This window comes from Chelonia mydas, chromosome 11 (assembly GCF_015237465.2).
Source record: "Chelonia mydas isolate rCheMyd1 chromosome 11, rCheMyd1.pri.v2, whole genome shotgun sequence".
In the NCBI taxonomy this organism is placed as follows: Eukaryota; Metazoa; Chordata; order Testudines; family Cheloniidae; genus Chelonia; species Chelonia mydas.
The window spans coordinates 41,628,584-41,656,417 of NC_051251.2; the positions used below are offsets into that span (position 1 = coordinate 41,628,584).

Genomic DNA, 27,834 nt, shown 5'->3' on the forward strand with positions numbered 1-27,834 from the left:
GTTTGAGTGAGGGTTACTGGAAAACTGTAAATAGACTCCTGCCTTGAAGTTTTCTTACACACGTTACATTTCTAAAATTGCAAAATAAAAGCACACCCCAGGAACAGGAGTAAATTCTCAACAAGCCCCTGCTGTGCAAGTGTACTGTGTTGTGGGGGGACAGTGTAGGAACCTCACCCATTCACAGTATGTTACCTAATAATGGCTGGTTGCAGTGTGTGTAAGAATCCTCACTGTAGTTGCCAGATAATGGAGAGATTTTTCTGTCTTAAAAAGATAGAGGCCAATGATTTTTGGATCTGTAGACTTGGTTCTAGTTCAGGTGTTGGTGGTGTATTTATTTAGTAATTGTAGCTGTGAGAACCAAAGACTAATTAAGTGGAGCTTGTCAGGCTTTTGGGTTGACTGGCAGGTATCCAGCCAGGTCCTCAAAGATTCTGGACACAGGTTGCTAACTGAAAGAAATGTGATTCAGTATCAGTTTTATAAATTTTATTAAAACACAAAAATAAAATGTAACCAAAACTAAACTATTATGAATAATATTAAATGAACTAGGATATATGTTTGCACAGTGCCAAGCACAATGGAGTCCTGGTCCATAACTAGGGTTCATGGTAGCTACAGTAATACATAAAAAAATAATAAAGCAATACAACTATCAAATCAATATCAAAATCAACAAACTGGCCTCAATATTGGACTGCAGTTAAATCATCCATCCTTACAAATTCTAAGACAGAGTCCGAGAAGGTGGCTGTTTGGTTATAAATCTCAACTAAAGAATCTAACCAATGTCTATCAGGTTTATAATTTGAGTGGTTAAGAAGCTTAATACTGAAAGCAAATTGTTCTCTAGCGTCTGGAACAGTCAGAGTCAATTAAAAAGCTTCCTCCTTAGATTTTAAATTTCTGTGTGCTGGCTCACCCTTTCTGCCCTTCTCCCCTCCACTCCTGCCTGGAGATATTAGAATACAGACTTTAACAACACACTCTTGATAAGGAAAAGTTTGAAACTACCAGAAGTTACAGGTGACAATCGCAAGTCTCAGGATTTTTAAACATCAACCACACTCTAATGACTAATTTAATGAGACAAAAGTTAGGGCTGTTGCCAGACACCTTCCCCAGGTGGACTTTATGGGCTATCTGACTCTCTGAAAAAGAGCCGAATCTACAGTTAAGTAGCCAAGCAGTGATATTTTGCTAGCACAGTGCTTCTCGCTAGCAGACCTTCTTTGGGTGCAGGGAGACTGATCAAAGGCCGGAGTGGCCTCTTTGTTGGTGCTTGTGACTTCATCTCATCAAAGTCACTGGCCTTATAGGATCTGCGACGTCACTCTTATCCCTCAAGTAGCTTGTTGACCTGAAAGACTAGGGGTGTCAGCTTTACCCTTGATTCTTATGGTTGGCAAGCTTTGCTCACTCCTCCTTGCAACATCTTCCCCCAAGGACTTTGGACAAGTCCAGTGTAAAAGCTATTTTGAAGCCCTGCAACTTGATCCAATTACATTTGAATTTGGCCATCCTTAGTGATAATCAACTTGGAAAAGTTCCACTTAAATCAGCAATTTAAAATATATTTGATGTTTGCAAACCAGAGACTGACATCAGCAACTCCTCAAACTATATCAAAAATCTGGATACAAATGACCACTTTGGAGGAAGTTGGCATGGAAGTTGGGTGAAAAGGTCCTGTGTGTCACCAGTTTATGGAAAGTTAGACATAAAAATCCTATAAAAAGAGCTGATTGCTAAGACCCTTTTTCAATAGTCACTCAACGTTCATCTATCAGCAAAATTGAAAATAATATCTAACAATGATCTGTTTCATCATTGCCATTTTTTATTCTTCTTAAAACAAAGCAATTACAGTACCTCAACTATTATTGAACTGGGCAAACAGCTTGTTTTCTGGAATCTACATCTTAACAGAGATAAGTTACATAAAAACTTTTGAAGACACCCATTTAAGAAATAAAAATTGTAAATTTCTATAAAGGTCTGTATTGCCATAAAAGCGATTGTCCTCATATAGCAAGCAGGTCATTGCAGAACGGTACCAGACTTTTTTCCTCTATATGATGACAATTGGCTAAACAGTTCTGCTTTATGCATAATTAAAATTACATTATGGAGTCACACAGAAGAAGCTCCATAGTTTAAGACGCATCCAGAGATCCAACACAAGACCCTTATTTTCATGGTCCTAATAACTGCAAGGAGAAACTATTTCTAGCTAAGTCTCCTGTGATGTGTCAGAGTAACCCTCCCATGGAAAGGGCGAGGTAAAGGGTTACTGAGTGCAGGGGAACGTAGGTTGTGAGCATGTCCTAAGATGGGGTCCAAAGCTACACTGACCCCGATAGCTCTGCTTTGCTCTCTGCCCCCTCCAGCCTACCTTAGAATACCTCCATGGTTGCTCAGCCGGCCTAACTGGTGAGTCATGGAGGCAGGCCAGCAGCATCAAAGAATGGAAATAGCTGGGCGAACTTGACAGTTCTATCAGCTTTTCTTTGTAGGGCTCAAGCAGCCGGTTATGGCAAATAAGAGAAATAACTCAAACATTTTAAAATAAAACATACAGTGTGGCCTACATCTGAGCTGTCATGTGAATGAATGTGTGAAGTTTGGGGCAACTGTGATAAAGCTAGTGCAGCCTGAAAACATTTCAGGTGCAATTTCAAAATGGGCTTATTTCTGAAATGTTTCTTCTGCTAAAGTTACTATTTGAGAAAAAAAATACAGACAATTCAGTTGGCCCAGAAAAGGTTAGAGTATTAAATGTGGAAACTGAAATCATTTAATAAAGTGTGAAATGAGAGATTTTAGTCCCATTTAATTCAGTTAAATTGATCTCAATTAAATATCAGGAGAAATCTGAATGCTCTGTTATGGTTGCACTCAGATTGTACTTCAATCTGATGATCTCTATTAAACAACAAAGGTAAAAAAAAAAATCCTATATTTCACTTGCTACAGGTCTAAATGACAAGTTCTCTCATTCCCCATTTAGGCTTCTCCCCTTCCATACACAAGAAGACTGGAAGTTACGTCTGAAACTATTTCCTTTTAGGTCCTGTCCACACTATGGCTGAAGTCACACAGCCAACAACTATATTTAGTACATAGTAGTTGCTTTCATGGTTTCCACTAACAAATGTGGGCAGGGATTTCTTTTTTATTAGAATAATGCTGGCTAAAGTGTAGGCCTACATTTAAGTGGTCTAAAGCATGGTTTTCAAATTCTCCCCAATGGTGGTGGAAAATTAAATAAAATATAGCGGTTGCTAGAATAGTCCAAACTGTAGCATGGACAAAATCAATCTTCTGGTCACTAGTGACTACCAAAACAGCACTTTGTTATTTCTCCTATCTGCTCCTGATGCACTGTCTTGATAATACCTGCTTAGTTTACTGACAAAAGCTTTCATTTCTGCCAGCACTGCAGAAGACCAAGCTGAATTGTTCTGCTACATGCAATCAATTAAGTTACCAACTAAGTTTTGATTCTAGACTACCTATTGAAAGTGTTGAGGTAAGAGGCAGTGAAAGCATAACTCATTCCCATCAGAGGCAGGGGCAGAATACAGTAACTGATTTTCAGACATCATGTTATGCTTGCATAGTAGTGGCATTTACTGAATCTTGTTTTGATTCAGAACAGACAATTTGATAGGGAAGTCACTGATCATAGGCTAGCAGGTGTCATTTTTACAGTCACTTTTCTAACATTAGCCACATTTTAGTGCACCCTAGTTGTTTGCATATAATGCAGGTTTTACCAAAGCACAGATTGTTTAGATTAGACCATGAAATTCAGATCCAAACCCTTCCTCAAGTTTGGGAGTGGAAGTTGTACAGATCCAGAGTGCCGAACTAGAAACAGACTAGTGTGGCAATGCTGACTTCACACAGGTGAAGGGAGCTGGAATGGGGGTTCTGGTTTGGGACAGTTTCTAGTTTAAATGTGTGTTCTTTTTACTCTAAAAGGAACAACCCTAAGATCCATCATTATAGAGCCTCCACAGATATATGCTGATGGATCTACGAGATGGTATCGTTTGAATAATGCATTATTTTTGGAATAACGTTTGGCAAAAAGCAAACTGTCTACTCTCTCCTATCCAAAGAGGACCTGAGATTACATGCTACTGTAATATTTCCAAAATTGTATTTTTCAGATGGAATAAACCTACAGCACTGTTCTACTTTGCTTCCTATGCAGCAGTCATTCTAAGAACATGCTCTTATATTTCACCGAGGGAAACTGATAACTATCATCAATCAAGCTTTAGACCTGGTCCCTCTAGCAACTTCTAAAGAAAAGACAAGGGATTTACTGGATTACCTATTCAATGGAAACTCTGCAACCTATGTTTACAAACCAGACAATCCTACTGGTCAAAAACTACATAGTGAAGCGGAGTCCCTGGACTGGATTGCAATGGGAAGAAGTCTTTAGTTGTGCAGGTCCCCAGGATGAGCTGATCATATTATTTTCAGATCTGAAGTCACAAAGTCTTGCTGTTCTGGGTGACTTAATTGACTATAAGAAAAGGAGTACTTGTGGCACCTTAGAGACTAACAAATTGATTTGAGCATAAGCTTTCATGAGCTACAGCTCACTTCTTTGGATGCAACTGTAGCTCACGAAAGCTTATGCTCAAATAAATTTGTTAGACTCTAAGGTGCCACAAGTACTCCTTTTCTTTTTGCAGATAGAGACTAACATGGCTGCTACTCTGAAACCTTAATCGACTATGAAGACAAGCTCTTCTAGATTGACTCAAGAGCTCTTAACAACCAAGGGCTATCTCTTTGGTGGGCTTTCACTGAATATACCTAGTTGGCCCCACAGTGGATTTATTTTGGAGTTTGAATTAGAGATCCAGAACACTGCTTCCTATGGTTGGCGGTCAGGGCTCACAGTTTGAGGTGGAAGACCTGTTTTAATTGGTCTGTCCTTGGAGATGAAAGAAAATTAGCTAGATTTTAAAATTCTTGGAGGAAGTATACTGTAAAAACCAATGAATTATTCTACCCAACAGGTTTTTGGAACACACTTTTTCAGTCTCTACCATTAAATACACTCAAATGTCCCCCTCCCTTTGTGTCACTGGAGAAAGAAGAAAGTTGAGCACCAGTGGTGGAAATCAGAAACTGAGCTTGATCACAGGACAGAATTTTTGAATTTAGTCATGGCTGTGATTGAGAAAAAAGCAGAGCTCTTTTTCACTCCACCACAAGGACAATGAAGTCCCAGTCAGCGGAAACATTCCATGTCAAGACAACCTAATGTATCTCGGCTACTTCCACTAATACAGAGTTGAGCATTTCTCACTCAACTTTTCTACTACTTCACAGAGAAGACTGATTGAGTTCAGATGAGACATGCACTTTGATGGAGTAATTTTCATACCCACTGTGGGGGAAAATAGTAAGTGCAACATCTTCTATCCTTGACTTTAAATTAGTTTTATCCTTTGCAGTCCTGAAAGTGCTTCATGAACTTCAGATTAGGGCCTCTATTTGGGTCAGTGTCTCTCATGGGTGGTTAAACGGAGTGGGATGATACTGACACTATTATTGGTGGAGCTAGTCAGTGCTTCTTTGGGGGAGAGCAGAATGGCAAAATTTCTTCAATAAGCAGTTATTAAGGGGCTATTGTTTAAGAAACTGTCTCTTGATGCAGATAATCTTGACAATAATTGCCCTGTCTCACCTTCCTTTTTTGGGGAAAATTACTGTGAAGGTTTTGGCCAAACAGATTTGCCAATACCTGGAGTATTCTGATACCATGGAATCCTTTCAAAGTGGTTTCAGATGTGGCTAAGTTACGGAGGCAACTCTGAGGATTTTCCTCCTGGCAATAGACAAAGATGAAATATCTGTGGAGATTGTGGAGTCAGGTAGAGACAAGTCAATGGGACATATATTTTTAACTCACTTTTGAAAATCCCATCCTCTATTCCAGGGGTGGGCAAATGATTTGGCCTGATGGCCACATCTGGGTATGGAAGTTGTATGGCGGGCCATGAATGCTCATGAAATTGGGGGTTGGGGTGTGGGAGGGGGTGCGGACTCTGGCTAGGGGTGCGGGCTCTGGGGTGGAACCAGAAATGAGGAGTTCAGGGTGCAGGAGGGGGCTCCGGGCTGAGGCAGGGGTGCGGGTGGGGGGGTGAGGGCTCCAGCTGGGGGTGCAGGAGGGTGGGATGAGGGGTTCAGAGAGCAGGAGGGGGATCAGAGCTAGGGCAGAAGGGTCGGGGCACTGGAAGGGGTCAGGAGTGTAGGCTCTGGGCAGCGCTTACCTCAAGCAGCTCCGGGAAGCAGCAGCATGTCCCCCCTATGGCTCCTACGTGGAGGTGTGGCCAGGAGGCTCTGCGAGTTGCCCCATCTGCAGGCGCTGCCCCTGCAGCTCCCATTGGCTGTGGTTGCCGGCCAATGAGAGCTGCGGGGGCGGTGCTTGGGGAGGGGGCAGTGTGTGGAGCCCCCTGGCTGTCCCTATACGTAGGAGCCGAAGGAGGGACATGCTGCTGCTGCCATGAGCAGCGCGGAGCCACGACACATGTGGAGTGGAGCAAGCCCTGGACCCTGCTCCCCGGCAGGAGCTCGAGGGCCGGATTTAAATGTCTGAAGGGCTGCATCTAGCCCCCGGGCCGTAGTTTGCCCACCACTGCTCTATTCCCTTCTCTCAGAGAAGGCCCAGATAATACACTGGGCAATTGTTCCTCTGTCCCAAGCATTCTCTTGCATGGGGTGCTGAAGATTCTAGCCTGTTAGGTTTCCTGTTCAATGTACAAGTAAAATCACTCCTATAGCAAGAAGGTTTGGGCTGCAATGACACCAAACTGCTAATTACACTCAGTCCCTCTTTTTAATATCAGACCTCAACAGGGCAGTGGCTCAGCTCTCTCAGCGTATGTCTGAGATTGGGTCCTTGATGAGGCTCAATTCACAGAAGAGGGTGGCTGACAGGAGGAAACATCCAGGAGATGACAGAGTTGATTTCTTGAAAGAGAGGGGATTTGCTCACCTTTTGTCATAAAGACACAAACTGGGTGGGTGAAGCCCCGTTGGATCTCTGACTGCTTTTATAAGGCCAGGTAACAGTTTGGTCAGAAGTGCTAATTGTCATCTACTTTCTGAGACAGTTTTTTCCATTCTGATGCAGACCTTGCCATGATGATCCGTGTGTATGTCATCTCTAGAATCGATTATTTATCAACAAAGCTTCCCTTAACTCTTTCTCTCAGATTTCATCCAATATGGAACGTGGCTGCCCACTTAGTGGTGCTTCTCACTGGCTTCAAATTTGCTTCTGGATGCAATTGACAGCAATGGTTTGGTTGTTTTCAAACTGTGATCAGTGTAACGCCAGTTATCCGGGGTGAGGGGACACCTGACAAATGAAACATTAACAGAACCAAGCAGTAGAGAACTGTTGGGCTTGGGGAGAGAGGATATTTGCTATCTTACAAAACAGTAACCAAGATAATGAGGAGGTTAAACCAGTGGTCTGCATGGCTTGGGTTGGAGTCCTGGTTACCTGAGTGACTACCCATCCTTACATTATATTATGGCAACTGAGATCAGCTGAGGCACTTGAGCTAACAATCCCCTTGATTTAAAGACTAAAGGCTAAAGACGTGGTATTTTCAATGAGGGAACCTCTACACTGCTCACTTCTCCCCCAGGTTGGTTTGACAAGAGTACAAGGCCAATATAATCAGCCGTGCTTTTACCAAACACTATATTTGGGAGGACATTCAAGGTTTCTCTTTTTTGAGGGGCAAGGAAATGGTCTTATTGACATAAAGTTCTGTTATTGTATTTAACAATAAACATGCCTTCAGTGAATTCACCCATGCTTTTATAAAAGCAAAGTATATTTAATACCCATAAACCATAATATTGAGAATTTTGAAGCATGAATTTGGGATTAATCTAAAATCTGATTGGTGCCCAGGCTAAGTGAAAATTTTGGTGGGATCCTACTGTTTACAATCAAAGTGCTCTCAGCTGCAGATCTTTAAGGAGGGTTTTATTTGCTATGCATTTTCTGATGGTACCTAAATACAGATGACTATTTACACGAATTTTCGTGATAGTCACATTAAACAACTTTTTCTTAATAAAACGCTATCCTAGATTAAGTAGAGCACAGAATTAAGTTCTGCTTTCCTATTGCATGCTAACTGATTTTTATCTGGTAGGAAACAAAAATTGGGTATTAAAAGCACCGTGTTGTTCACTGCTTTCTGGAGCACTCAGTTTCACTTCTCTAATGATGCTTCTACATTTTTTGAAGAAATTGAGCCAGTCGTGATTCTTCCTACTATCTCTAACCATTTTCATTCCAAAACTTATTATTACCCTATCGCAGGTGTGTGAAGGCACCCATTTTTTCCAATGAAATTAAATGCTAATTTATATTACATGCCATGACCACAGCCTTGGAGTCATCCAAATATGAAACTAACTCTGGTGTTTTATTATAACCTCTTGTTCCTCTAAAAGTAAATTCCATTACCGAATTTATATGGCATATTTTAAATCTGTGTGTACCACTTTCTGTAAGTGACATTTTGGAATGAACAAATATTAAAACATTATGAAATAGTTCCAGGATTGTGAACAGACCACTGATGTATTCAGAAATTAAAAGCTGCTGTTTGAACTCCATAAAGCATCAAAAGAACAAATAATTGACAGATGCTGGTAGCTAATTAGAAAAATAAGGGTTGTATAAAATCAAGCAAACTTTTGGCGGCTAGCTGTACTTTTGTGTATAATTATTAAATACAAATACATATACACACAGAATACCAATTTGTAATCACAACTCATATATATTATATTGCATATAATTTTTACCTTATCTTGATTATGAACCTTAGAAGTTATGCTTGTATCAGTAAAAAACATTCTAAACCAGACTAGCCTGAAGAAGCATTTTGATTGCCTAATTTAACTTTGTAAAGGAGTAGTAAATCTTATAGTTGGTCTCTGTAAACCTCACAGCTGGAACATTCTAACACTACCTAGCAGTTTCCAGTGATCAAAGTAAGTTACTTTATATATCAAACTAAGAATTTCATAATGGAAATAATGCAACATCAGGGGGTGCAGTTACCATGAAATAATTACACTCCTGGGAGATTACAGATAAGGCTGTACCCCAGGGGTGTGATTATCCCATGATAACCACATCCACTGAAATTGCCTTATTGCAAAAATAATCTCTATTCACTGGTGAAATATTATTCAATAGGTGATTTTTTTTTAAGTTTTTTTTTTTTTTTAATCTTGAATCACCAACTGAGTATGTACAATGGTCTGTATACAAAGAAAAATAAAATGAAACTAACTCAGTACTGGGTTATTGTTTTCTTGTGTGCTGCAATGTAGCCCTACATTTTGGATCTTGAGAAACAGCTGTCTCCCCTCACAGAACAGGACTCTGATTAGCAGTAGACATGTGCTTTAATCTGTATAGGCCCAATCCTGCAGCAATTCCACATGTGAAATCCTCACTCAAGTCAATGGGAAGTCCGTACATGGAGCAGATACGGTATCCAGTCCGAAAGAGCAATGCAAGTCTGTTTGTATGTAAAGAGCAAGATAAGTCCAATAAGTGGTATGTTCCTTAACATACCACTACCAAAGGCCCAAATGCTTTTTTGTTAACTATTAAAACAATTTCAGTTTTTGCAAGAGCGATAGTTATTGTTGTTGAATTGCAACTTAATACGTCACACTTGCATAGTGCTTTTTAAGTACAAAATGTTTTCCAAACATTATTGAATCAGTCCTCACAACACCACTATGAGCTAGATAAATAGGATCCCAGTTCTATATCGATGGGGAAACTGAAGCAAAGATTTTAAATGACTTGACCACACAGTCATAATCTCCTTTTCATTCACTTGCAACTCGAAAATTCTCTTTGAGGCTGAAAATAGTCTCAGCCTAGAGGAGAAGCTTTTTGGGGTTTCACTGTGAAGGGGCAGCTGGGGTGGAGGACTGGGGATGAGATGTGAAATTCCCTTTCACCTATTTTGGGGATGGGGCAGAGGAAACAATTAAAAAAAAAAAAAAAAAGGAAAAGTTAACACTGTACAAAATACCTAAAACGAAAACCAGAAATTTCTCATGAGCCTGTTTAGACATAAGAATATAAGAATGGCCATACAGGGTCAGACCAATGGTCCATCTAGCTCAATGTCCTGTCTTCTGACAGTGGCCGGCACCGGACGCTTCAGAGGGAATGAACAGAACATGGCAATTATCGAGTGATCCATCCCACCACACAGTCCCACCTAAACTAATTAATGGTAAAACCATTTTGTTGCGTGCTCAACAAAAAGCAACATTCTAGAAAAGTTATTTATACACACACACACACAAAATTCAGTACAGGCAATTAAAAGTTACATGCACTGTCCTTAAACATCTAAAGAACAAAGTGAGTAGGATTTTAAAAAGAAACTTCTAGCAGCAGACTACCCTAAAACTGTCAACAAGACATCAGAAATATCTGAAATGTGAGAAATTATGCTTGACAGCAGATCATCATGAAGTATAGCATTTATAGTTCTGCTCATCTCCTTGCCTCAGTCTCTTCAACAAGATCCACCCAGCACCGCCTGAATGAAAACTTTTGCAGTATTTAAATTGTAAATAAATAATTTTGACTTTCAGTGAGATTTAGGAGCACTAGACACTTTTCAAAATTTTACCCTTAGACTTTATCAGACATAGAACTAACATTTCAAAGAACATGATATTTGAAACAAAAACAGACAGTCCTCCATTAAAGCTGAGGGGCATCTTAACATGATAGTCTAGTCATCAAATATTCCTCTCTACTTGGTTTCCCAATAAGGACAAACCTTTGAGCAAGTGCAGTGTTCAAAATTTCTCTTAAATAAGGCAAGCACCATCACTATGTCCATCCAGTAAAAAGTTTGGTAGTGATATATTGCTACCACTTTATTTGACACAGTTGTTCTGGAGAGGAAATATTTGTCCTGTGTTTAAGAGCCCTTATACTTTGCAGAACTTTAAAGACTTTAGGACTAGGTTATAACAGGATTGATTTCATACACAGCAACATGATTATCACATGGTTGCTAATCATGTGGTTGTAGTATATTTCAACCCTTCTTCTGAGCAGGCTGTAAACAGATTAACACCACTGATCTACTTGATAGACAGGACAAGGCAGGGCATCGCTTATCTTCCCATGAACCCAAGGTACGTCTACATTTGAGGTGGGAGGTGCATTTCCCAGCTCATGTAGATTTACACGATCTAGCTCTGCTCAAACTGGTGGAGAGGGGACTTAAACTGGGAGTCTCCTGCCTCCCATGTGAGTGCTAACCCACCAGGCTACAGAGTCACTCTAGTATTTTCTCTCTTTGGCCCAATGATTCTTTCATTATTTATTCAGAGTGGAAGAGCTTCAACATGGGGCCAGAGACCAAGCATGACAGTAACTCTAGCCGGTGGTTAGAGCACTCAGCTGGGAGGCAGGGGACACAGAATCCACTTTGCCTGCTCCAAATACTTATTTTATGTTTTTAATTATTTACCCAGAGGGGAACAGCTTCAACAGAAGAGACTGAGAACTGAGTAAGGGTCTCAAGTTGCAGTGGGGGAGGTTTAGGTTGGATATTAGGAAAAACTTTTTCACTAGGAGGGTGGTGAAGCACTGGAATGCGTTACCTAGGGTGGTGGTGGAATCTCCTTCCTTTGAGATTTTTAAGGTCAGGCTTGACAAAGCCTTGGCTGGGATAATTTAGTTGGGGATTGGTCCTGCTTTGAGCAGGGGGTTGGACTAGATGACCTCCTGAGGTCCCTTCCAACCCTGATATTCTATGATCTTATACAGTGGCTAGGACACTGACCCAAGAGGTGGCATATCCTCATTCAAAACCCTTCTCTCCTTCAGATGGAGGGCAAACTTGCACCAAGAGTCTCCCCATTCCAAGTGGCACCTTAGAGACTAACAAATTTATTTGAGCATAAGCTTTCGTGAGCTACAGCCCACTTCATCGGATGCATTCAGTGGAAAATACAGTGGGAAGATTTATATACACATATATAAATATAAATGTGTATATAAATCTCCCCACTGTATTTTCCACTGAATGCATCCGATGAAGTGAGCTGTAGCTCACGAAAGCATATGCTCAAATAAATTTTTTAGTCTCTAAGGTGCCCAAGTCCTCCTTTTCTTTTTGCGGATACAGACTAACATGGCTGCTACTCTGAAACCCATTCCAAGTGCGTACCCTAACCACTGAGCTAAAAGTTATGAAAGAGGTCCTCCGCCTCTTCCTTCCCTGGCATTTTGTATAAGCTTCTCTGTAGGATCCAATCAGATAGACAAGGGCTGAGCACATTTACTGGATCAGGAATTGCAGGCACATTAGGAAAAGCAATGCGTATCTTCCCCTGGTTCACGCATCACTCTGAATCTTAGGCGCCTGGCATGGGGCTGCAGTGTGCACGCTCAGAGGCAGATGCACAGGCACTTAGGGAACTTTTACTGCAAAAATTTGGGCACCAGGTGAGTTTGCAGAATTTGAAGGTAGGTAAGTGGAGGCTTTGCGAATCCCAGCGGGGCCTGATTCTGCGATTTAGGAGCCTAAAGCAGCAGTTAGGTGTTTAAGTCCTTCTGTGAATCTAGTCCCTCGTGTCTAGAACAGTGGTCCGCACATGCAGCTCTCTCTGTGTTATTTGGGCTGCTTCCACACAATCAATTTTATATATACACACACACACACACCCTGTATGGCGCTGAGGATGTCACATGGGCCGCAGCTGTGTGCTGACTGGGCCGCAAGCAGCCCATGTGTTGAGAACAACTGGTCTAGAACTTTACAAAATCTCGGTATTAACACTCCCCACCCCCAAAATCCCATCCCACATCACAATTCTCATTTAGGGCTGGGGTTAACAGCCAAAACAAATGGAAGTGCTTTGGATTATTTGTGTTTTATATGGATTTCTGCCAGCTTTCTAAAATTATACAGAGAGAACATTTATTTGCTGTGTACTGAAAAGTCACAAGCACTTGGGTTTTTAACTAATGCTCTCTTCATTAATTTTTCAGATATTATAAAGAAAGTAGTGACAGGAAGTATTGAGCACCTGCATTTGGGGGAAGAAAGAGGAGTCAAAGATGACACCGAAATTACGTGCCTGGGCAGCAGGAAAGACAGTACAATTGTCAACAGATGGGCAAGGACTAGCAGAGGAAAAAAAGTAAGCAAACCAATGGGGAAAAACAGCAACTGTCATGGATTCCAGTTTAGCCCATGTACGTACACTAGTAATTAACCATTTAGAGTCTGTATTAAAGCTACAGAGCATATAACTAGTGATATCAAATACAAAGACTCAAGAATTCAAGAATCAGGAAATTCATTGATGGTCACTCATCGCAACTAACTTAAGCGCCATTTGCATATGTAGGTGTAAAGCATTCCTTCTCTATTATGGACAAGGAAAGCCCAGAATGCAGTAGAAACCAGGTGTATTCATCTGTGGATGGGAGATGGACAAATGTTTGGGGCACAGGGAAAAATGCAGGGAATCAATCAGGGGATCTGCAACCTGTGTGTTGCAAATAATTAGGGCTGTCGATTAATCGCAGTTTTAATCACACTGTTAAACAATAGAATACCAATTGAAATTTATTAAATATTTTGGATGTTTTTTCTACATTTTCATATATATTGTATTCTGTGTTGTAATTGAAATCAAAGTGTATGTTATTTTTGATTAAATATTTGCGCTGTAAAAATGACAAATAAAAGAAATAGTATTTTTCAATTCACCTCATACAAGTACTGTAGTGCAATCTCTGTTGTGAAAGTGCAACTTACAAATGTAGATTTTTTTTGGTTACCTAACTGCACTCAAAAACAAAACAATGTAAAACTTCAGAGCCTACAAATCCACCCAGTCCTACTTCTTGTTCAGCCAATTGTGAAGACAAACAAGTTTGTTTACATTTACGGGAGATAATGCTGCCCACTTCTTATTAACAATGTCACCAGAAAGCGAGAACAGGTATTTGCATGCCAGATATGTTAAACATTCATATGCTCCCCTTCATGCTTAGGCCACCATTCCAAAGGACCTGCTTCCTTGTTGTAGCATGTGCAGATACAGGAAGCAATCCATGATAAAATTATCTGGGCCAAAACTGGAAGGCCTTTCATCTTATCTGCAATGGCTAGACACAGCTGACTAAATATTCGAAAAGTCCTTTCTATGTAAAAGGCTAATTCATGCCTACCATCCAGACAGTAGAGTCTCTGTCCCTCCCTGTTAGCATGTGGTTTTGGATAGATCACCGGTAGGAAGATACCCTGATTACCAGGAAATTGCAAGACCACCTTTGGCAGGAAGGCCAGGTGTGGTCACAGTTGAAACTTGTCCTTGAAGGAGACCGTGTAAGGTGGCTCCAAAGTAAGGGCTCAAATCTCTGAGATCCTTCTGGCAGAAGTAATGGCCACTAAGAAGGCCACTTTCCATGACAGGTAGAGCAGTGAGCACATTGCCAGCAGTTCAAATGGTGATCCTGTTAGACTTGCAAGCAGCAAGCTGAGGTCACAATGAGGGAGTGGCTGAGTACCTGGGGGTATAATCGCTCCAAGGCCCTTAAGAAAATGACCACAGATTGATTTTGAGAAGACAGACCGGCTGCTCACCCATGAGTGAAAAGCCGAGACTGGACCCTAATAGATGAAACTGTTAGCTGTTTCAAGTGTACTAAATAATCTAGAATGAAAGGTAGCATTGACTGTGTAGGCAAAACCCCTTTCTGTGCAGACCAGATTGAGAATACTTTGCCAGGAAAGTGGCTCTAGTGGATGGTTTTCTGCTCCCTAACAGCACCTCGCGAACAGGCCTGGAGCATGCTAGTTGTGCAAGGTTCAGCCATGGAGTTTCCAAGTTGTTAGTGAAAGGGACTCTAGATTCAGATGACACAGGCAGCTGTAGTCCTGGGAGATCAGTTCTGGAAACAGAGACAGGCAGATTGGCGGTTCCACCGAGAGGTCCAGGAAGGTGGTGAACCAGTGCTGACAGGGCCAGACCAGGCCAATCAGGTTAAGAGGCAACCCATCCCTTCTGACCTTCAGCAGTACCTTGTGTATGAAGGGAAAGGGAGGGAATGCAAAGAAGAGATGGCCCATCCAAGGGAGGAGAAAGACATCTGCGAGCGAGCCCAGGCTGTGACCGAGGCAGGAGCAGAACTGAAGACACTCCTTGTTGTGCTTCGTCACAAACAGATCTATCTGGGGAGTCCCCCACTTCTGGAAAATGCCTTTCACAACATCTGGATGGATGGACCATTCATGGTGGTTGGAGAAGGATCTGCTAGATGATCTGTTAGCTTGTTCTTCAACCCTGGGAGATAGGAGGCTTCGAGGTGGAGTGAGTGGGCTTTGCAGAATTCCCACAGTCAAAGAGCTTCCTGGCATAGGAGAGAGGAGTGCGTGCCACCCTGCCTGTTTATATAAAACATTGCTGTTGTGTTGTCTGTAAGGACTGATACACACTTGCCCTGCAAGTGGGGTTGAAACATCTGGCAGGCTAGGCATAATGATCTGATTTTCCTCATGTTGATATGTTGAGGGAGCTCTTCTGGAGACCGGAGGACCTGAGGGACCCCAAGTGAGTCCCCCATCCCATCGCCCACACGTCTGTAATGAGATACATTGATGGTTGGCGGCTCAAGAATGGGACTCCTGTACATACTGCCCACAGGTCCAGCCAGCAAAGAAGGGTGGTGATCCTGAAGGGGGAAGTGAGACCACCATGTCCAAATGGTTTCAGCCTGGCGCATATACCGATGCCAGCCAAGTCTGAAGAGATCTGAGCCGTAATCTTGCATGTTGCATTACATAGGAACACGATGCCACAGGCCCCAGAGCATCAGGCAGTTTCTTCCCGTGGTAATGGGGTGATTTTCAGGCTCTCTCTGAGCACCCCTAAGAGCTTGGGATCAGGTTTCTGGGAGGAAGGCTCTGGCCTGGACCGAGTTGAGGATCGACCCGATGAATTCTATCCTTTGAACCAGGGAGAAGGTACACTTCGCATATTTATCAACAGCCCCGGGTCCTGGAAAGTTGATTAACTTTACATTTGCCTCCACTTAGGCCTTAGTCTGACCTCTGAACAGTCAGTCATTGAGGTAAAGGTAGACCTGAACCCCCGCCTCCTCTGGAAGGCTGCGATGACTGCCATTCACTTTCTGAACATACGAGGGACCGCTGACAAGCCGAATGGGAGCACAGAAAATTGATCGTGCACGTGGTTCACGATGAATCACAGGAACCGTCTGTGAACCTGAAAAATTGAAACGTTAGAATAAGTGTCCTTCAAATCAAGGGTGGAGTACAAGTTCCCTGGATCCAGAAAAGGGATAATGGAGGCCAAGGAGACCATGCAAAACTTCAACTTCTTCATGAAGCTGTTGAGGTTCTGCGTGTCCAGGTTCAGTCTGAGATCGCCATTGGCTTTCAGGATTAGGAAATAACGGAAGCAGAACCCCATGCCCCTTAACTCCAGTGGAACCTTCTCCACTGCTCCCGCCCTTAGGAGTGACTGTACCTTCTGGGCTAGACATTGCTCTTGAGAAGGATGCCTAAAGAGGGAGAGAGAGGGAAGGTGGAAAGGAGGGGAACAACTGAGTTGAAGGGTGTATCCCAGTGCTATTGTGCATAGCACCGAGCAATCTGAGGTAATGCAAGCCCTTGCCTGATAGAAGTGGGACAGCTGGTCCACACAAATTAGAGAAATTGGATCCAAATGTCCTGGTACATCACCAAACATCCCATCAAAAGGCCTGCTTAGACCCTGCCAATTACCCTAGGGGGTGCAGGCATGGAGGCTGACATGGACTGGGATGGAGGCCTCCTTTTATAGCCTCTACTTTCTCTTATTGTAGTCTTGTCTTGACTGTGGCAGGTAGAAACAAGCCGCCAGTTGGGGCTTATAATGTTCCTAGAAGGAGCTGGAGTATGTAACAATAGGGATTTCAGGGTGGCTTGAGTCTTCAGATTATGCAGCTTGGCATCTGTTTGCTCCGAGAAGAGTGATGTGCCTTCAAAGGGAAGGTCCGGCAATGTCTGCTGCACCTCATCGGGTAACAGAGGATTGAAGCCATGAGTTTTTCCTCATAACTACAGCTGAAGCCATGGATCAGGCTGCAGAGTCAGCTGTGTCCAAGGCTGCCTGAAGGGACGCCCTTGCCACCAATTTTCCTTTCTCAACTAGGGCCGAGAATTCACCCCTGGACTCCTGTGGTAATAGTTCCTTAAATTTTGCCATTGCGTTTCAGGAAATAAAATCATAATGGGTCAGGAGCACTTGCTAGTTCACGATCCTGAGCTGGAGACCAACAGTTGAGTAGACCCTTCCTGCCAAAAAGATCTAGATTTCTGCATCTTTGGTGTTGGGAGTTGGCCCTTGCTGCTCCCGCTCATTAGCTGCTGAAACCACCAGCAAATCCAGTGAAGGATGAGTGTTGAGAAATTCACACCCTTGAGTGGGAACAAAGTACTATACTTTTTCTCCATCCTCTTCGCTGTTGGTTGCAGGGATCTGCCGTAAGGCTTTGATGGGGTCCAAAATGGCTTCATTGAAGGGCAAATGCCACTAGAATGTCCACGAGGGCATGGGAGGATTCTGTGATCTCCTCCACCTGGATCCCCAGGTTTTGAGCTCCCCTCTTGAGGAACTCCTGATGCGCCCTATAATCATCTTGGGAGGGCACTACACTTGTTCCTGAAACCGCCTCATCAGGAGAGGAGGAAGAAGCAGCCTACACAGACAAGGGGCATTGTTCCTCGCCCTCTGCACCGGATGCGTCTTCAGTGCCAGGACTTCAAATTTGGCATCAGGCTTGGCACTGGGGCCTGGTCCCTGTTCTAAGGGAGATGGTGGGGGAGCTCTAGACTCTGATAAAACAGAGTAGAACCTTCTGGACTGTGATCCCTGGACTGGTGGAAAAGTCCAGGGGGTTCCAAAACAGCCACTGTAGTGGCATCTGCCACTGCATTGGTGGCCAGGCCACCAGTGGAATGCTTTGGCACATGTCGACCACTGGGAAATGCCTCTGCCTCCGAGTCTGACTCCGAAGAGTCACTTCTTGGCAACCAGGGTGGAGTGGCACTGACCGGTGCTGGCGAGCAGTGCCAGGCGGGAGGAGATCGGTGCTGTGTCATCATAGGAGGTTTCCCTTTTGATGGCGCCTGGGGTCTTGGTGCTGCGTGGCTCTTATCTCTGGTGCCGCCCCTGATAGCTCCAGAATGGCGGGGGATGGCGGTACTGGGAGTGACAGTAATTCCCTCGCTGACTCAAATGCCTCTGGTGTGAATGGTAATGCCAGAGTATTTGCACTGCGATGGCTCTCTCTTGGTGGAGAGTCCAAAGGTGCTGAACTCAATGGCACCCTTCCAGGGGCCAGAGTCAATGGTACTGTCCACACAGCTAGTATCTCTGAGTGGCCCGGCATAGGTCGCACTCTGCCTAGAATCTCTGTGTCCAACAGACCTTGGGGTGGGGATCGCCCGCAGTCAGTTTTCCTCTGCTTGTTTCTCGAGAAGTGTGCTGAGAATCCATGTAGGAGTGGTTTTCTTTGGCACCAGGGTGACTGTTGGTGCTAGGAGTCTTGGGAAACAGAAGAGTCCTTCCTCGGCACGGGAGAAGCAGAACTGTGCTCAGTCTCTTTTAGAGCTGCTGGGGTGCTTCTTACTGAAGCCAAAGTACTGCGGTGCCGAGTTGGCCTGGCTTGGCCCCGAGGAGCCTCCATGAGGAAGAACTTGAGTCTGATGTCCCTGTCCTTCTTAGTACAGGGCCTGAACCCCTTGCAGATCCTGCAATACTCCTGCATGTGGGCCTCCCCCAGACAGTGACCCCCATTCCAGCTGCCTCAACTAACAGGCATTGGCTTATGGCATGACACACACAGCTTAAACCCCAGAGACTGTGGCATGCCCTGGTGCTGTGGAAGGGCTAACCCCGCAAAGCGGGGTCCGCTAACTGACTAAAACTTAACCACTACAAATAACTATATACAGTAATAGAAACAAAGTCCACTGAGAGATGTACTTGCGGGAAAACGCAAGGACGAGCTCAAGTTCCAACAACTGTTATGGGCAGTAAGAAGGAATTTAGGAGGGGGCGGCGAGTCAGCAGGGCCCTTTATACCATCCCTGTGAGAGCACAACTCCAGGGGGCACCAGAGACAACCTGATGGATACAACTAAGGGAAAAATCTTTCTGGGACGAGCACATACCTACATTGGAATGGACATGAGCAAGCACTCAAAGAAGGTTAAATCTGCTACTGCATAGATTCATGAACCAAACTCACTTTCTTCTTAGGGAGGTTCAGCAGCAAGGGCTACTGCAGCTCTGAGGCTATCGTAATAGCTGGATGGTAGCTCTACAGTGGTGGCTCTGCTACTATGGGGAAAAGCAATTACTTCCTCCCAGATCTCACTTATTTGGGCTGTTCCCTGAGTTCAGGATTTGGCTCGTATTATCCTGTTTCTCTTGTATACAGCATTAGCTTTAATACACTGGTACATGTGCAATGTGGCTGAATTATGGCTGCTGTGGGACTAGATGAATTTCTTAACTTCTGTAATTTATCTTTCCAGATTAAATATTGCATTTACATAGAGGGAATTTTCAAAAATGCCCCAGAAAGGCCTAACTCTCCCCCATTAAATGAATGGGAACAGAATTAAACCAATGCTGAGAGCCTCTGAAAATCCCAACTATAGTGCTTTGCATTTAATTTCCTTTAAAAAAAAAAAAAAAAGTAAAATACCACTGTGTCTTATATTTAATTCAAGAGATCACACATGCAAACAAATTTAAAATATGCACTCTAGATTTGCCCCAAACCTGACCAGTCATCCCTCTATACTCACTCCTATTTTAAAAAGGCATCAGGAGTTGCTCAGGGTCACACACTTTCTTTTAGGGTGTAAAGCTGAAAATTTCAAGAAGTGATTGTACTAGGAGGTGCTTAGCTTCAGAGCACACAAACTGTGGAATTTATAGTGCTTATGTTCAAACAGAAGGTATGTCAGATGTACTAAATCCCTTTCACTATGCTCTTAGCAGTTGCTTGGGAAGATGCCCTGGGGACCGGTACCTGACTAGGAAAAGGCCTGGCACACTCAGAGATTACTTAGGGTTGATGAAAAACTAATTAGGTTTTCAACAAACAGACACTGAAAAGTGGCTTTGGTGCAGTTATGAATGGGAAGACGAATAAGCACAATACGATGTGTGAGAACGCTTATTTACAAGTGTTTTTAAATTTCACAAGAGAGTATTTGAGGATTATATGTGTCAGGATTGATTTCAGCACAAATTGAATTTTCTGAGTATAAAAGCATGTCTCACTAGTAATAGCTGTAAAAGTATATTTCCCCACCCCCCTACACCAGTAAAAGACTTTCCAATCAAAATTTCTTCTAAGCTGTAAACAACATTATAAGCCATTGAATACAGAGGCTCAGAAAGACTGCCATCTCATCTACAACTATACAGTTGCTATTATGATGGTATGATCTTCTGACAATGCTTAAAAGCAAAGCAACATGATATACTGTTTCTTGAAGTAAAGCTTTATGGCACTTCCCTTCAATAAAGGAACACCAAATAACTTTTTGAATTAGTCCCTTTAGATAAGGCAGATTGTCAATGGGCGGATTATGCAAAAAGAATTAATAGTTATTACATGAAAGTGACATAGTTTAGCTTCTATCCTTGGCCTCTCTGCTCAGAAAGTTAACCAGGGTTACCAATTGTAATGGCGTTCCTGAAGAAATGACTTGAGGATACATTTCATTCTCAGACTATAAAATTCTCTATAATCTGCAGTGGAATGTGCCACAGCATGAAGACTCCTTTCTGAGATAGACAATTACAAATCATTTTAAATACATTTCTAATGCCTACCTGATCCATCATTGGAAACTGAACTTGCATTAATTCCAGAAAGACCAAACAAAGGGCATTCTCGGTCAGTATTTACATGACCCCACTTGTGGCACTTAATACACCTCACATTCCGCACCTGACGAATAAACAGCACAGACATAATTGAGTTAGCAACAGAATTTCATGTCTTCTAGTAATTTGTTATGTCCTTAAGTCTAAGGAGCTGTTTTAACTTACTGAATAAGATACGATTAATGTGAAAGTCATGTAGTTAGACAAATATTTGAAATACACCAAAGACTCTCACAAAGGTAAATATAACTTGCCTGGATACCAAATGGCTGATCTCTGATGTTCATGTCATCCTTAGCATATCTGTTACATGCAAAAAGAAACAGATTAAAGTCTTAAGATTAATACAATAAAATAAACAGAAAAGTTTTTCAAACTATCATATACAAAACTACTACAGAACATCTCATTGTTAGATGTAGAGAATGCATATCTATTCCAAAATCAAAGTAACTCAAACAAAACACACAAGTCGGAGGAACTGCAAATAACTTAAAGATGTACTTAAGTATTCATTCTAAAATAGGTGTTTTCAAATATGCACCCAGAACAAAAACCAAGAGAAAAATAGCTGATTAGAACACACAAACTCCTCTGTTTTAAAAGCTTGACTAACCAGCCATGAGGCCATGACAGAATAAGAGAAACCACCTGCCTGAAAGGTAACAGAAGGAAAGAAAGCACAACAAAATGACAGGTTTCAGAGTAACAGCCGTGTTAGTCTGTATTCGCAAAAAGAAAAGGAGTACTTGTGGCACCTTAGAGACTAACCAATTTATTTGAGCATGAGCTTTCGTGAGCTTGATGAAGTGAGCTGTAGCTCACGAAAGCTCATGCTCAAATAAATTGGTTAGTCTCTAAGGTGCCACAAGTACTCCTTTTCTTTTCACAACAAAATGGAAACTAGCTCCAAAAAGAGTGGATTTCTATCCAGATAAATAAATAGTTCTTACTTTTCTCGTGGGGCTACTTTCTGCCATTCAAATTTGTACTCAGTCTCTCCCTCTTGCTGTAAAACATAAAATACAAGAATGTTGAAAATCTCACATCAAGTTTGAAAGTTATATTAAGTAACTGTAAAGAAACTGTTAAGAATTGATGTGTTGGATTACCTCTTTGGTTTCTTCTTTGAAGAATAGAAAAGCATGAAAAAAAATAAGACAAGACATTAATCACAGATATAGACTGTTGTGGATATCTACATTGAAGGCAGAACATTTTAATGGTTTATAATATTATACCTATGTTTCAAGGCACTATTACAACATTTCCTCCCCTCAGACTTTTCAAACTAACACAACAAAGGAGCAGGAGGACATAGCTGAAGTTATATAGCCCTTTTGCAACTTGGTGTTGAGCTCTGCATTCATTAGTAGTAAATACAAGTGAAGTTCAGAGTAACAAAACAACCTAATGTGCCAGTATCTAGGGCCTTGATCCTCCTAACACTTATGCATAAGCTTAACTTCACTACTGTGAGTAGTCTCACAGATTTCCACAGGGCTAAGTATTCTAGTAAAGTCAGGCACGTGCTTATGTGTTTACAGGATTGGGGCCTACATTTTCAATTCTTGAGAAAATACTTAAAAGAAGATTTCATAGTGAATCATTATTACACAAAATGAAATTCATGTTTATCATACAAAGATTTTGACTTAAGGAAAACTCCTCTGATACATTACAGTGAGTTAGATACAACAGTTATATAGGCACAGATCCTTTAAGATTTAAAGTTTAAGTCAGAGACTCTCAATCTTTCCAGACTACTGTACCCCTTTCAGGAGTCTAATTTGTCTTGTGTACCCACAAGTATCCCAAGTTTCAACTCACTTAAAAAGTGCTTGCTTACAAAATCAGACATAAAAATACAAAAGCGTCATAGCATACTATTACTGAAACATTGCTTACTTTCTCATTTTTACCATATAATTATAAAATAAATCAAATCGAATATAAATATTGTACTTACATTTCAGTGTACAGTATATAGAGCATCTATATGAACTTTTAGTTTGTATTGACTTTGCTAGTGCTTTTTGTGTAGCCTGTTGTAAAACTAGTCAAAATCTACATCAGTTGATATACCCCCTGAAGACCTTTGTGTACCCCCAGGGTATGCATACCCCTGGTTGAGAACCACTGCTTTAAGTAACTATCTGCAAATGCTATAACATTAAGGATTTCTTAGATTTTTCTAAATACGTCTTTATTCCTGGATAACTATTCAGCGTCTCTCTGCAGGGGTTGCTCTCTCAATGATACAGCAGAACCTCACTAATCCTCACTTAGCTAACCACAAATCTGATTATTCTTACATAAACTCTATCAGCCTCACTCAACTTTCTAGTAATTGAACAATAGTGCTGTAGTGAGATCTCATATTACTGGTTATCATTACTTTTACAAATATACTCACCTACATTTACTACTAGACTATGAAATAAAATAAATAATTAAACCTAAACTGTACTTGTCAAGATAAATGAACACATTTTGTGACAAAGGACTATTCTTACTTGTTTATTTACAAAATGTGGTAATTCACAATCAGTGTCATTAGTAAGATTCTGCTGTACTTCCTAGCAGGGGCACAGGTTGCTGACACGAAGAGGAACTGAATCAAACAGTTTTCTCTTTAGAACCACTGGAAATCAGTTTCATTGTTATTGTAAGGCAAGTTCTAGTTATATTAATTTATTTGGTTAAAAGTACCATAAAAACCAACTAGAAATGTAGTCATTAAAACAAAACAAAATGTTATTTCAGGTACTATGCCTGTCCCTTAGTCCCTTGCTTATTTTTGTAGTTTTGCAATAATTGTAACTTAAAAGAAATGTTTCTCACTACAGGGGAAATTAGAAAACAGGGGAAACCTATTGACTATACCGGGGAGAGAGACAATCCAACTATACACAAAATGCTGTCAGACACACAAAGTAAACTAAAACAAAAACTAAAGGAAAACAAAATGTCCTGTATTTCAGAGGTAGTCATTTTAAGGGTTACGTAACAATAGTAAAGCTATAAGATTACATTTGTGTCTAAGATTGTTTAACTTGACAGTCTTTTTAAAAAACCGGTTTAAGAGCTTTTAAGTTAAATTATAGAACGTACTTTACAACAAGGAAGCTGTCTCATTCCAAGGGCTTCTAATGTGGATTCAGATTCCCTCTGTTCATACTGACAAGATGTGGGCTGTTTATTCTGATTAAATGTTATATGCTTTTTAGCGATGTACTCTCTTGTAATCAGAAGAAAATCTTAGCATGTTACGTTAGACTTGTTAAAGTACTACCTTATTCATACTAGACACTCACTTTTAACAACAAAGAAAAAAAACTGCTATTGTTCTATATATCTACCAAACACTATTATAGGCAGATCCTATGAGAAAGGTTGCCTGACACTTCTCATTATAAGACCCTGTTTCAGTCACTTACAACAACTTTCCCAAACTTCAATCATTTGGGTTGAAATTTCCCATGCCAGGTTTCTGCCTCAGGCTGAGATGCTTTTTAAGTTTCAGCAAAAAGCTTAAGGCATTTCTGAGAACACTATTAGGGTAAAATATGTTGTTTTGCCCAGGATAAAATAAATAAATAAATAAATCTTTACAACCATTTCAGTGAGACGCTCTAGTACCACCAGGCTTTGGAGCAAAGGCTTGAAATTTGGCAGGGGAAACAGGGATCATCTTTGTCAGATGTACCTTCTGCTGATCTTGTAAAAATATTTTTACTTTAAAAAAAAGTTTCTCATTCCAGAGAACATTGGGAAACAGTTTTCCTGTAGAAACAATAGTCATGTCATAAAAGACTGCATAACTCTTACTGCAAGAGCACAAAAGTTGCCTGGCCAACATCAAGTATGACATTTCCTAACTTTTGAGCTTGACTTTGCAACCTTAAGGTTAACAACAGTTTTTTATGCGAGTGCACAATATATTTAAATCAAATTTCCCACAAGATGTTAAGAAATCAGAAGTACCTTTCTTTGCTCCTGGTGGGGCCTCATACATAAAATTAAGACCATTCTTGACACGCTCATCACCCATAAGCAATCTAAATTAAAAGAACAGAGTTTAGGACATATCACGGGAAATACAAATTTACATTATTTACTAAAAGAGTTATTTTAAAATAGACATGAAAAGCACACAAGGGAATTGTGACAATAATTCACAATTCCCATTTGTTCGTGTTAATATTACAGATTAAATATTAAAAGAATATAGAGATTGGTCAATGGTTTTGCAGGCACTGCTACATAACACAATACATGAATGTTTCAGAAGATACCTGTCTCACTTCTGTGCTAGCAGCATTATGAAAAACAGACCCTGGCTGGTACATTAGCACCACACACATTTGCAGCAATCTCTGGTAACTTGCTGCTCCAAGCAGAGATTGTAGTATTGCATTTATATGAATCAGATGAATACTCAAAACTTTTGGAGTATTAGTAGAGCAAGCAGAAAAATGATGGTCCAAAACAAAAAGGAAGGACCAAAATCCACATGACCCCTGCTTAAGTAGACTCAAATTTATGAATCACTGTTCAAAATTATGAGAAACTTTCAGGACTATAGGACTTATGGAAACCAGGTGGTGATGCAACTTCAAGTACTTGAATGTGGGCTATTTCTTGATACCATAGAATATAGAGAGGGAGGAAAATTTAGCTTTCGTTAATACTACAGAAGTTCTCACCTATTATCATAAGATTCCTGTTCTTTAAGGTATTGTTGCATTAGTTCTTCTTGTTTCTTCTTATCATACGATATTTTCTGTTCTGCCATCCATACCTATTTAAAACACATACTAGTTAAAAATTAATCTTAAATGTTAATTACCAGTAAGTAAAATCCTATTATAGCATAGATGCACATAAAACAATATAGTCTCACAGTCTACTTATATATTAACTAGGACTGTCAAGCGATTAAAAAAGTAATCGCACTGTTGAACAATAGAATACTATTCATTTAAATATTTTTGGATGTTTTCTACATTTTCAAATATATTGATTTCAATTACAACACAGAATACAAAATATATACTGCTCACTTTATATTTATTTTTATTACAAATATTTGCACTGTAAAAAACAAAAGAAAACATTTTTCAATTGACCTACTACAAGTACTGTAGTGCAATCTCTTTATCATGAAAGTTGAACTTACAAATGTAGAATTATGTACCATAAAAACCTGCATTCAAAAATAAAACAATGTAAAACTTTAGAGCCTACAAGTCCTTGTTCAGCCAATTGCTCAGACAAACAGGTTTGTTTACATTTGCAGAAGATAATGCTGCCTGCTTCTTGTTTTCAATGTCACTTGAAAGTGAGCACAGGCGTTTGCATGGCACTGTTGTAGCCAGCATCACAAGATATTTACGTGCCAGATGCACTAAAGATTCATATGTCCCTTGATGCTTCAACCACTATTCCAGAGGACATGCGTCCATGCTGACGGCGGTTTCTGCTCGATAACTATCCAAAGCAGTGCAGACTGTAATGTTCATTTTCATCATCTGAGACAGACTGCACCAACAGAAGGTTGATTTTCTTTTTTTGGTGGTTTGGGTTCTGTAGTTTCTGCATCAGAGTGTTATTCTTTTAAGACTTCGGAAAGCACGCTCCACGCCTCGTCCCTCTCAGATTTTAGAAGACACTTCAGATTCTTAAACCTTGGGTTGAGAGCTGTAGCTATCTTTAGAAATTTCACATTGGTATCATCTTTGCATTTTGTCAAATTTGCAGTGAAAGTGTTCTTAAAACGAACGTGTGCTGGGTCATCATTCAAGACTGCTGGCAGAATGCGGGTAAAACGGAGCAGGAGACAAACAATTCTCTCCCAAGGAGTTCATTCACTAATTTAATTAATGCATTATTTTTTTAAGGAGCGTCATCAGCATGGGAAGCATGTCCTCTGGAACGATGGCCAAAGCATGAAGAAACATATGAATCTTTAGCGCATTTGGCATGTAAATATCTTGCGACGCCTGCTACAACAGTGCCATGCAAATGCCTGTTCTCACTTTCAGGAGTGGGCAGCATTATCTCCTGTAAATGTAAACAAACTTGTTTTTCTGAGCAATTGGTTGAACAAAAGTAGGACTGAGTGGACTTGTAGGCTCTAAAGTTTTACATTGTTTTGTTTGAGTGCAATTATGTAACAAAACTCCCCTACATTTGTAAGTTGCACTTTCATGATAAAGAAACTGCACAACAGTATTTGTATGAGGCGAACTGAAAAATACCATTTCTTATCATTTTTACAGTGCAAATATTTGTAATCAAAAATAATATGAAGTGAGCACTGTACATTTTGTATTCTGTGTTATAACTGATATATTCGAAAATGAAGAAAAACCATTCAAAAATATTTAATAAATTTCAATTGGTATTCTATTGTTTAACAGCGTGATTAATAGCAATTAATTTTTTAATCACAATTAATTTTTTTGAGTTAACTGCGATTAATCGACAGCCCTAATATTAACATGATTAGAATTGTGATTTGCTGCTTATGATCAAACAACATCTACAAATGTTCATATAAACAAAATAGAATAAAAGGATGCCTGTACAAAATTATATGCTATAAAATAATGTCCAACTATGTCTGTATATGCAGCAAACCATCATATTGCAAACTGATGTAGATAAGTGAGGTATCATTCCGAGGTCATTTTTCTACAGATGTGCACATCATCAAGAATAGCTAAAATCAAAAGTTGGACTGTAATAAGATAAGACTTAAGGCATTTT

At 40.8% G+C, this 27,834-nt stretch overlaps 1 protein-coding gene across 2 annotated transcripts in view; it reads right to left on the minus strand.

The window, feature by feature from the left end:
- Nucleotides 1-27,834, minus strand: part of CIR1 (corepressor interacting with RBPJ, CIR1) — a 43,213-nt gene that overhangs the window by 10,522 nt on the left and 4,857 nt on the right. The window contains exons 2-7 of one of the 2 annotated variants that reach the window (XM_037913253.2): nt 25,770-25,864; nt 25,048-25,121; nt 22,173-22,183; nt 22,014-22,069; nt 21,315-21,363; nt 21,007-21,124 (exon numbers count right to left, since the gene is read on the minus strand). In XM_037913253.2, coding sequence (XP_037769181.1) covers nt 21,007-21,124; nt 21,315-21,363; nt 22,014-22,069; nt 22,173-22,183; nt 25,048-25,121; nt 25,770-25,864 — 403 coding nt within the window. Of the gene's footprint in view, nt 1-21,006; nt 21,125-21,314; nt 21,364-22,013; nt 22,070-22,172; nt 22,187-25,047; nt 25,122-25,769; nt 25,865-27,834 lie in introns of both variants that reach the window. The other variant, XM_037913252.2, reaches the window with a different exon arrangement.